Source organism: Penicillium mononematosum (genome assembly GCF_028829835.1).
Source record: "Penicillium mononematosum strain IBT 11891 chromosome Unknown utg000005l:1.0-9366267.0:1.0-9372171.0, whole genome shotgun sequence".
Classification (NCBI taxonomy): domain Eukaryota; kingdom Fungi; phylum Ascomycota; class Eurotiomycetes; order Eurotiales; family Aspergillaceae; genus Penicillium; species Penicillium mononematosum.
Genome location: NW_026643275.1, coordinates 7796900 through 7807874, shown reverse-complemented (window position 1 = coordinate 7807874; position 10975 = coordinate 7796900). Strand labels below are relative to the sequence as shown.

Here is a 10975-nt window from a genome sequence, read left to right as displayed (position 1 = left end):
TGATATGGAATGATTTGTGGACTGTGAGCCAGTTCGTTTCCTTTTTTTTTTCTCACTGCTCGCGTGGCCGGATTGGGGACTAGCGTCGATAATTCTCGGTTAATGGCGGCTTTCGATGCCAAGAACTAAGGGCTAGACGCATAGTTGTTCCAAGGGTCTTTAAAGGTGCCAAGGGTTGGATAGCTTTGGTGGCTTTATTTCGTGATGAGGCTTAGTTAACAATCGAGTCTTAAAGAGATACCTTTTGTTCGAGGTAGGATAAAGTACGACTTCTACGTGCAAGAACTCAATTGAGGTAGCAAGGTCATCGTATTCCGCACTTGCATCAGAATGGTTGACCCGTAGTCCCGTCCTCAGGTAACTATCTATATCAAATGACCCAAATCCGTACGTATGCACATAGGCATAGACGCGGACAAAGATCGCAGAAAAAGTCGAACACTCAAGGCTAGTAAAAACCAGCACCCAACAAAAAAAAAAAAAAAAAAAGAAAAAAAAAAAAAAAAAAGGGTAATATAGCTGGGAAAGAATGGAACAAGGTATCAACGTCGTATGCTCGGCCTTCAAACAGATCGAAATAATAACCATATCAGACAAAAGATATCAATAGTCCCATAGCCCATCGACTCATATACCGTCGTAATGGGTAAGCAACGCTAAGTTTGAACAAAGAGATCTGAAAATCAAAAACATAATATAACAGGGTATCGCTGCTCGGAGACTCGTTTATCATCCCCTTGTTCAACGCCCCGTAAAAGACAGTAAAGCCAGCCCATAGAGAAAGGAAATATGAGAACATGAAAAGACGAGTGCAACTGGTGCAAGATGGAAAGTTCGTGTGCTGCAGACCAGAGTGGGGAGACCAGTGGTTAGCAAGGTGAGATGAGGCGAGTCGAAAAGAGTTACTTTTGTATTATGTTCGAATTCGAGAGGCGGGGCATGGCCTTGAGGTGTAGGCGATGCAGTTTTAGTAGATTAATTTTATCTCCATGGGAGATCCGGGTGGGCCAGGAGCACTGCCATTAGGATTTGGTGCTTCAGAGATGTCGAGGATCATGTCTTGACCCTCTGGAAGCTGGCGGACAACATCATCATCCACCATGACTCGCATGCCTTTCTCGTGGGCATGCATGATGTTTGAGATCCGCATCGGATCGATTTGATATTTCTCAGTAATTTGCTTCATAAGGTCTTGAACCGTGCGTTCCGTCAAATAAATTGCACGGTAGAAGTCCTCAGAGCGCTTTGCATTTCCAGCGATTCGGACATAGAAGCATGCGACTGCAAAGATAATTAGCAAGGATATTAATGATCGGGTTACGCTCGAAAAAACTCACCAGGTTGAGGAGGGCGTTCCGCCGGAGGTCGGTAGGTTAAGTCTACACCCACGGCCTCTATGAAACCCCTTGAGACCTGGTCACCAGCAGGAATCCTCTGAATGGTGGTCGGGCAATTTGCTAATCTGAGTGATTGGGTAGGCGGCGAATTCGAAGAAGAGGTATTGGTGTTGGGAGGCGAGGGCATAATTGTCTCCAATTCACGTGTGTTTGAACGGCTCATATTCGCATACTGAGGGGAATCGCCGTCACCCGATAGCTGAATGGGATATAGGTCGGGATCATCGAATTTATCACCGCGTAAGCCGAAAATGCTCACTGAGCGAGTGGATGAAAACATTTCTTGCATTGTAGCCAACTTGGCTTGGAGATCATCCTCCAACGAGACTTTCTCTGGAGGCACATCTTCCGAGTCCAACGACCAAGTTCGTTTGTGGCTCAAAGACTTGTCGGATCCCTTTGCGGCAGAAGCGTTGTTTCCCCGTTTGCGCTTCGTAAATCCACCCATTTCTGCCTGGGAAATTTGCTGCTTAAGCTTATCAATGGTCTTCTTGACATGCGCAACGTCATTGGACAGCTTCCGCTCAGCACCATGATCCCGGAAAAGCTTTACTTTGCAGTAAGACAGCTCTGTATCACGCGATACACCTGCCTCCTCGCCCGGGGATAAAAGCTCGGTTTTGGCGCATAGTCTAACAGGAATTCCCTTCACACCTTTTGAGTGACTGAAATCGGTGGAAAGGAAATTAAACCGCACGGGAATGTTGCACTCCGCCGCACCAGTCGTCGGATTGGCAGTCCAAGTGACGCAGAAACCGTCGACTGACATGCTCTCAACTTGCACCTGTCGGTTCCTGTGTGTATCGCTGCCACCTTGTAACGGATCCACGTATTCCACAGCTAACAATTTTCCACCACGTTGATGGGCTTCTGTGGTACCGCGGCCTTCCTTCCATAGTTGCCAACATGCTGACGGTTTCATTCGTTGTTCTCGCTCTTCGAAGGAAACTCGAATAAATGTTCTATATCGAACAGGTTCTTGGTTGACGATTGGTGGGCTCGTGTCGATAACTGAGAGATTGTATGCTTGACCCTTGTTGAGATAAGTCACGGGGATTTCACTCATGTTCTTCACCATGGCGGTCGGTGCTCGGAGAGAAACATTGAAGCGGAATCTATATGTGATAGAACGCGGTTAGCACTAAATAGAAATTTACTGATCGGATTTAACTCACTTTTCGCCATTGGCATAGGACATGTCACCAGCCATTTGAGCCGAAAATTCCGTCGACGCCGTCAAATTGGATGATGTTTCGACATGTACATCATTTAAAGATTCATCGAGAGTATCGTCCATGGCGTCATATCCAGAGTCACGGTGCATGAATGCGCTTGGCGCATATGACGGCTGCTGAGAGAACGTGTTCATGTCATTCATTGGATTCATGAACTGCGGGTGGAACGGCTCAAAGCTGATGCTGTGGTGATTGTGTACAGCTGGCATGCCCGACAACGGGGTCATCAAGTGCATCCCTGTTGGAGTATGCAAATCGCCAGCCTGGTTATGGAACATTGCACCCATTCCAGACGAAGTTGGGGCATAAAAGCTTGTATGCTGGTTGGCAGGCGGCATCATGGAATATGGAGCGGACTCCATCCAAGAGGGCGTCAACACCAGTTCGTGCATATTTCGTGGAGTACGGTCGTTGTTGGTGATAGGTAACTTGACATCATGATTCTCCATTTTCACATCGTTGTTCTCGGCCATACTATGAGCAAGAATTGAGTCAGTTCTAGTCTTACACGTAGAACACATGACGTTATATACCTCGAGGCCATCACAGGCTCGGCTGCCCTCACATTGCGCGGGCTCTGGCTATCTCGCCGAGGGACAATGTCTGAGAATGCTTGCTGGAACCGACTGATGAACTCAGTATCCGGCTTCTGAGAGTTTCTCCTGCGCAGAAAGAATATAATGTTAGAAATGAACCCATTGTATGGTTGACAACTTAAGCGTAAAAAGCTCACCGGTTGTTGAACATTATTTATTTTACCAATGCTTCGCTTGAGCCGGGAGAAGGAAAGAAGCAAAATATGGCCACCAGTAAGTTGTGGCCCACTGCCAGTACACTTGGGTGTGCTCTGTCTGGTCTTCGTCAAAGCGTGGAGTTTGGAGATTGGGGAGTGTCCGGATATCGTGCGGAGTGTTCGATAGCTTGAGATTGTGCGGAACCTTGCATCAAGTGAAAGGTTCTACGGGGAATAGTCTTTTGGAGGAATGCGCAAAAGGCTCGGGAAATGGAAGCTCGGACTTGATCAAAAAGTGTGAAGGTAGATGAAGAAGTCCAAAACAGATTGCAGAAAATAGTAATGGAGAATGTTTCCTTCTTATAGGAGATTGGATGAAATAATGTATAATTGGAGTGACGAGGGGTGGAAGGAGGGGATATGACGATGTTTAAAGGGAGGGGAGAATGGTACGGTCGACGACCCTCCAATGAAAGATGTATAAGAGATCCCACAGGACTGTCATCCACTGAGCCACAAGTGGACTTTCACCAGAAAAGGGGGGCCATTGGATATGCTCGGAAGATTTTCAGAGGAGTTGGTGATCTCGGGAGGAGGAAAGCTGTCGCCACCTGGGACAGATAAGAACAGGGGGGCCACTTTCGGTAAGAAACGTCTTTTTTTTTTCCTTTTACCTTTTTTCCTTTTTTTCTTTTTTACCTCCAAATATACCCCAATGAAATCTGTAATTCAACAATTCCATAAATTCTACAAATTGTACAATATATTTGCTCTAAATAAAGTGATTGGTAACGAGGAATAAATTGTGGAGAAAAGGGTGGGAAAGGGTAAGCTATGGAAACTTTCAAGGTGTTCAGGTATGGAGAAAGCAGTAAATTTACGGTACGAAGTATATTTCACGATCCATTACACTTCCTATTTAGGTAGTACAATATCCATGGATAGACACATATAGATGATATAATTCGCCAGAGTATATACAATAGACATATATGAATGAATATATATATATATATATATATACATATCTGTCCTTTTCATCCAGTCTAGAAACATTCCTGATTTAGCATCGTGTCGACACCCTATATGATCTATGGTCCCCATTTCTAGTATATATAACATTACTATGGTTTATTGCACAGGCGCGTGCACATATAGTTGACCTCGCTGGCGAGTTTTCCTAACACGACTCGTGTCCACGGGTACTTGGGAGGGAACCTTGGAAACATTTCCCGTTCTCGTTAGGTAATGTGACTTAATCGGAATGGCACTTCCATATTGCTGTCCGGTTTGGCAGTAAATCAATGCTATTTAGGGTTATATCATATTATATCTATCATACGAGCACTTTATACATGCAACGTTTCTAGCTTTGGTCCGTTGTTCGAGACCTCAAATGGATCAACATCACAGCCTTATATATTCAAATTCTGACCTCATACTAGTGTGTATATTGTACAGAGTACAACATACAAAAGTACTTTAGCCGCGAAGGAGGAGTGTGGAACCGTCAATCACTGGTAGTTAGGCGTGATAGGTGGTCGGCCCGACCGGATCTGCATTGAAACTGATGTTGTTCGGTTGATATATGTCTTTCCGTTGGAATCCATTGGTTGGGACCGGGGATATGTCAATTGAAACGGTTGGTGCTGCCTAAAACATTTAATTTATGTCGATGATCTCATTCTCGGTCTGTCGCGGCTCAAGGAGACCAGGAGACCCATGCACAGAGGCTGTGGTTCATCTCAGTGCATCAAAACTGCAGCTACCGTTGTCTATATTTCAGATTGTATACCTACCTAGGTAAACTAGTCTGCTTATCAACAGCCATGGACGGTTTATAATTGTCATAGCTTGTGTGATTTATACTGGGGTGGTATTCTAAGACATGATATGCCATCGATACAATACATATAATACAGCCACATACCACGTCAAAACAACCCAGTAAAAAACAGCTCATTGCTGGAAAACCACCCACCAATAGTAATGCTTAAATCTGCCCTCGACTGATCGGCGGAACACCAGTACTTTATATGTACCTAGGTACCTTGTGCCTTACTAGAGCTTTCAATTTAAGTTATTGAAGCTAAAGTATGGAACTTGCATCCATTACCGAACATTGTAGATTACTGGTCTAATGTATAAAGCTCACCCCTCGGACTTATCCCAAGGTACACAAACACGCCAATTACATGGGTGTACATAACCGCCTTCTCCACTTACATCACCTCAATTAGAGGGCGTCCACTATTGCTCGGCATTGAAACCTTTCTCCACTATTTTTCGAATGGCCTAGGTATGGCCTAGGTAGGGCCCAGAGGTTCAAATTAGGACTGACGTAACGGCATTTCTTCCCGAGCTATCAGATTTACTATGATAGTAGCAGTGAAAGCCACGCCGTCATGAGGAGACGTTTTCGGTGATATAACATGCGAAAATCGGGGGCTAGACGCCGGCGGCTACATTGGTAAGGCCACATCTACGGTCGAAAGAAAGAATATACCCAAAAAATGTGTAACTAGGATTCTACTTTGTACGATTGATCTCAATCGGAAACCTGAGCTGGATAGAATATACGGTCGATTATTGGCCGATCTGACTTTATAGGAGCATCGGGGTTGGAGCTACTTTCTGTACTAAGCCACAATAAGTAAAACGTACGATACGTCCAATTTCAATATGTGATGTTCGTGGGGCTATAGCGCTGATCGGTTACATCATTCGTGCAGGGGTCCACGGGTAGAATGGTCCTCCCTTGTTGTACGCAAAGTACGGAATACGCAAAGTACCGTTGGCCAGGGCACGCAAATGCCTGTCCAAAGCCCGTAAGCGACTTGACCCACCTATAGGCCCTAGACAAATCCATAGACAAAGAGAACCAGAAACCCAAAGAAAGTCCATCTGTCCATCGTAGATCGGCAGTTGGGAAGAGGGGCCGATCTACGCTGGCTTGCAGTGGTGGGTGCTGGTATAGCCAGTCAGGCCAAAAAACGGTCTTGCCACCTTAATATCAGACCATCCCGAGCTTCTTTGATAGATGAAGTTCCACGGCACAGCTTACGCAGCTTTGCATCAGCCGCAAGCATTTTCCCATTCTCGGCGCCATGGTTCCCACTTATACTCGGCTTAAGCACGAATCAGATGCTCCCAAGAATGTACTTTTGTACCTCTGGCACTTTATATTGATGTCATAAACCTCAGTGCGAAAATTCAAAAGCTTACTGGTTGCGGGTGCTTTAACCAGCCGCGGTCGCGCATATTACACTCACTGTGCTGGGACAATTTACTTATGTCCTCTATGACGAGCTGACGAGCTGACGAGCTCTAGTCCGTTATTGGCCCTGGCTAATACATATGCATCGATGGAAGTATAAAAAGTTCCCCGGCCTCGCGGGCCGAGCTTATGAGGTTCCAATACGACCAGCTCTAATCACGAGAGATCGGCGATGGCTACCTTTAGCCGTCTGTTTCACCCACTATAACGGGGAGCACGATCCTCGTCTGGATTGGCCGGCTAGCGTGCCGTCTAGAAATTAATATATACCGAACGACATCATAATAATCTACAAAGTTTTGTTGATCCCACATATGATTGCTCTGGCCTACGTTATTGGTGATGGATTATTTTCTCCGCAGGATGATCCATTTCTAGGGCTGTACTTCCTCCACGGGGGCATTGCCACATCTTTTCCATGAATCAAACGAGTTGTTAGCGCGAGGGTAATCTTTGTTGGTAATTTCTGAACATGACTCAGTATCCCTTTAATAATAAGCTGGTTTTGGGAGACAGCTTATACAATGTTGTAGGATAGGATATATTTTTTTATCTTGCCCAGTGTGGTTGTCTACTCTTTTGGACTGCAAATTGAACATTGACGGTGGTTTCATGACATTACCCTATATGAACTATCCAATCGATATGAATGATGCCCCCTTTACAAAATGATCCGGTAGTGCTGTGTGGCCATCGGTATGCTCAATGATTACCAGTAAGTGTAGTCCCTTGTACCCGGTATCGACCGCGTGCAAGGTCGAAGAAAATATCACCATGCATACATGCAACCCTAACACGCCCATGACGCCGATGTGTGACAGAAAATAAAACAGAAGAAAACATATAGACACAGGCAAAACCCGACAGAACCTCGTGTATATAGTGGCCAATGGCCGGGTCTGGTACGCGGAATTGCCTGTTCCCAATTAGGGATGAAAAGAGGGTAAAAGATGCAAGAAGATGCAAGGCTCAGTGGCCGTTCAGAGGAGATGAATAAGGAGGGTGCCCTGCTGTCATTCGCAGTCCACCATAGTACGATGGTTGACCGGGTATTCAGCTTCGAGGCATGGGCATGAGGATGAGAAACTCCGAGAACTGGAGGAAAAGGAAGGTGGTGGACAGCGAAATGCTATCAGTGCTGGATGATCAATGAGAATCCATCAACCCATGATGCACAGGAGCCAGAGACTCCAGCAATCTTGTAGCCCAAAGGAGGTATTAAAGTGTGACTGTTCGAGTCGGTTAGCATGCTTCGAATATTGCGAGAAAGTAAAAGAGTATACGTACCCTGTGCCACCGGCAGCATTTCCATAGACACCGGATTTTCTGCCCAGGCTCGTGAGAATCTCGATCCCATCAATCCAGAGACCAGCCCGGACATAGAACCCAAGCAAAATTTCACCACGTCGAGTATCAAGGACAAACTCATCACCACCAGGCTTGCCTCCACGCTTGCCAAATAGCTGACTGGTCGCGTCCTCGTAGCAAAACTCGATACCATCCAGGGCATAGCCATGGTAGACTTTGATCGATGTCAAGAGCTTTGTTTTGATGAAGGCACATTCCAGTAACAACTGCTGTGGCTCACTGCCTTCCATCGCCGACTGGCCTAATTGGCCGCTTTTAAAACCAGACTGGCTTTTAGGCAATTTGACGAGAGAATTTTTCGATTTCAGATCGCCGATGTTCTCAACAGTGTAGCTTCCCAGAGCACCAGAGCAGACAACCAGACGAATGTTCTTTTTCTTTTCCTTTTCGGTGCCATACACACGTTGGCGAAGCTCGCTCTCGGTCACCGCAACTTGGCGTGGCAGTCCATTGGGGCTCGACTCGCTGTTCAAGTACTCAATGAAGTTGTGGCAAAAGGTGTCACCCTCAGCATATAGTTCCATGAATGCAATCCCCGATGAAGCAGTGAACAATATCTTGCCGTTCTCGACTGGCCACACCTGGACGCTATCATCCGAAGTGGGGGAAGGGTCACTTGGGAGTCGGAAGCTGGGGTGAAATCGGAAGCGTAGGGCATCCAGGCGATGCCAGCTACATTCGTCGTTGGGCAAGCACACTTTCAGCCCTTGAGCCTTTGTGCGCGTGGAGAAAGGCTCTCGGGTCAGGAAAGTTCTGTTCAAGCGCACATAGTCGCGAAGCATGACTCCCGACTCCTGGTGAGGACAGCCAAAGAGGTGGCCCACCTCGTGCAGGTGAGCCCCGATACCCAGGTTTGCTGATTCCCAATTGGAGCCCGCCTCGCCACAGTCATTGGCAATATGGTTGGTATCCGTGCGGGTGCAGTCTGAGAAAGCATCCACGACTTCTTCCAAACATGATGGATAGCTTTGGAGACAATGAGACCCGAAGATGGCCATTTTGATATCGTCGTCAGCCGAACCTAACGCCGCATGGCCGGTGATCATCTGGGATTGGGTGTCCCAATGAGAATCGAGGAGGAGAACGGAGACGTATTGCTTCTGGCCGGGCTGGGGCTGGAAATGATTTCGCACCGCATCTTTAGCAATGGCAAACAGCTCGTCTTTCCTCTCGGCTTTCTCATTCTGCTGAGCAATATTGAGATCTCGGAGTTCGGTCACTGTTTTCTCAGTGCGGACTACGTGAATCTTGGCCTCATTCCGCATCTGGCCTTGGGTCAAGTCGCGACGACTCAAGCTACCCGACTGCCACTCTTCCTCGAATCGGAAACAACGCCGCCCGAAATTATTGCGGAACATTTGTTCACCAGTGAAGGCCTGCCAGAGATAAGCTGCCATGCGGTACTTTCGAATGGCCATTTCCAACCCATTTCCTTCGCGCTCTGCCCTTTCCGGTACTGCATCGTATGTACCGTCTGAGTCTTTCCCCAGGAGTATGACCAGCTGCAATGGCGGGTTGTTGACCAGAGGCAGGTAGTTGATACAAATCCAGGAGGAGTGGATGGCGGGGTGGGTGCTGCCCGTGGACAATTTTGGCGAGACAAAGTCAAAGCGAAGGCGATTAGGACCGGGAACTAGGTGAACGAGGACTTTAAAATGCGATGCCGTGACGGGCCAGCCGGTCGACGGGAAATTATCTTGGTGGTGATAGACGGTGACGTTTCCGTCCAGCGGATGTTGCCTTGGGTCGCCGATTTGACCATATACGAGCAGCACTTTCTGGTTGACCTGCCACGATAGTCAGACAATTGATTTCATTTTACCAGAGAACAATATGTGCCTCCGGTTCCGGCCTTATCAGCTGGACATACCCATGAATTATCAGCCACAGACACGAGTCTCGGGGCATAAGGCGAGACGGGAGCTTGTGATCGGTACACGCCATTGACTGAGGACGAGCTACTACCCTGCCAAACGATCGGAGTCAGTGTTGTCAGTTGTCGCGGGAATGAGTATGGGTACGTACGATAACGCTGTTTCGCTGAGAACTGGACACCACAGGCCCCGGTCGCTGTGTAGGCGGGGCTACGCTGACTGCACTGGTGGTTTCGGATTCATTGAGAGCAGGAAGACTGGGGGTTGAAAGGGTCGGTTTGATGGATGATGGTGGAGTGATGGAGCTGTGGGAGGAAGTGTCGACCGTGGATGATGATTTCCCGGAGACCTCCTCCACACTATGGGATGGAGTTTTGTGAAAAGTGGCCTTTGATCGACGCCGTAGGTCTCTGAAGAACGGCATGGCGAGGTTGAGAGGAGAGAAAAGACGAAGCTACCCAGTTGTTTTTTTTTAAGGCGGGCAAATTGTCAGGAACAGGGTAACCGTTTGCGGTTGACGACGAGTCGCCCCGCCAGTAACCAAATAGGGGGGGGGAAGGGGGATGGATTCTGGTTTTGTTAATTTAGAAGTGAATTGAGAACATTTGAAGAAGGAAAAGATCGAAGATCAGAGATTCCCCTTAGCTTCGAAAATAATAATAATAATACTAATTCATTAATAAGGAACACTAACTAGTTATAGAGTACTTTTTTTCAAAAGCCCTTGTCCTTCAGGGCATTACGCGTACTCTCAATGGCCTAAAGCTCCTTATTATTCTGTTATCAGCTCAGCTCAAACTCTTTTAAGTCGTAATGTTTCAGTTGTGGATCGGATCGCACTAATGTTCTTAGCTTAGATCTCGGGGAGAGCTCACATACCCTCACCGGGGACGGAGTACGGAGGTATGGCTATGCCATATTTTTGATGTTCCAGTTTTCTATAAAGCTTGAAATTATGTCTTTTCTTTTCGGGAATGCTTGGATTTTCGAATTACGTAGGTGGCTAGTGTCAAAATCCAATATTAGAATCTTGAAACGTTCCTGTCTGGGCTGCATATATGGCTACATATATGTACTATTGTAGTTACAGC

The 10975-nt window shown here is 46.9% G+C and overlaps 2 protein-coding genes across 2 annotated transcripts; both read right to left on the bottom strand.

The window, feature by feature from the left end:
- Positions 1-967: 967 nt before the first annotated feature.
- N7519_011163 (grainyhead-like protein) lies at positions 968-3379 on the bottom strand (the record flags this gene model as incomplete). The annotated part of the gene is made up of 5 exons (XM_057297936.1): positions 968-1281; positions 1338-2512; positions 2573-3106; positions 3166-3294; positions 3366-3379. The coding sequence occupies 5 exons, from the start codon at positions 3377-3379 to the stop codon at positions 968-970; spliced, it is 2166 nt and encodes a 721-aa protein (XP_057145818.1).
- A 4395-nt stretch (positions 3380-7774) lies between these two features.
- Positions 7775-10308, bottom strand: N7519_011162 (zinc metalloproteinase family protein; the record flags this gene model as incomplete). The annotated part of the gene is made up of 4 exons (XM_057297935.1): positions 7775-7871; positions 7930-9797; positions 9881-9976; positions 10036-10308. 4 exons carry the CDS (start codon positions 10306-10308, stop codon positions 7775-7777), a joined length of 2334 nt encoding a protein of 777 aa, XP_057145817.1.
- Between the last annotated feature and the right edge of the window lie 667 nt (positions 10309-10975).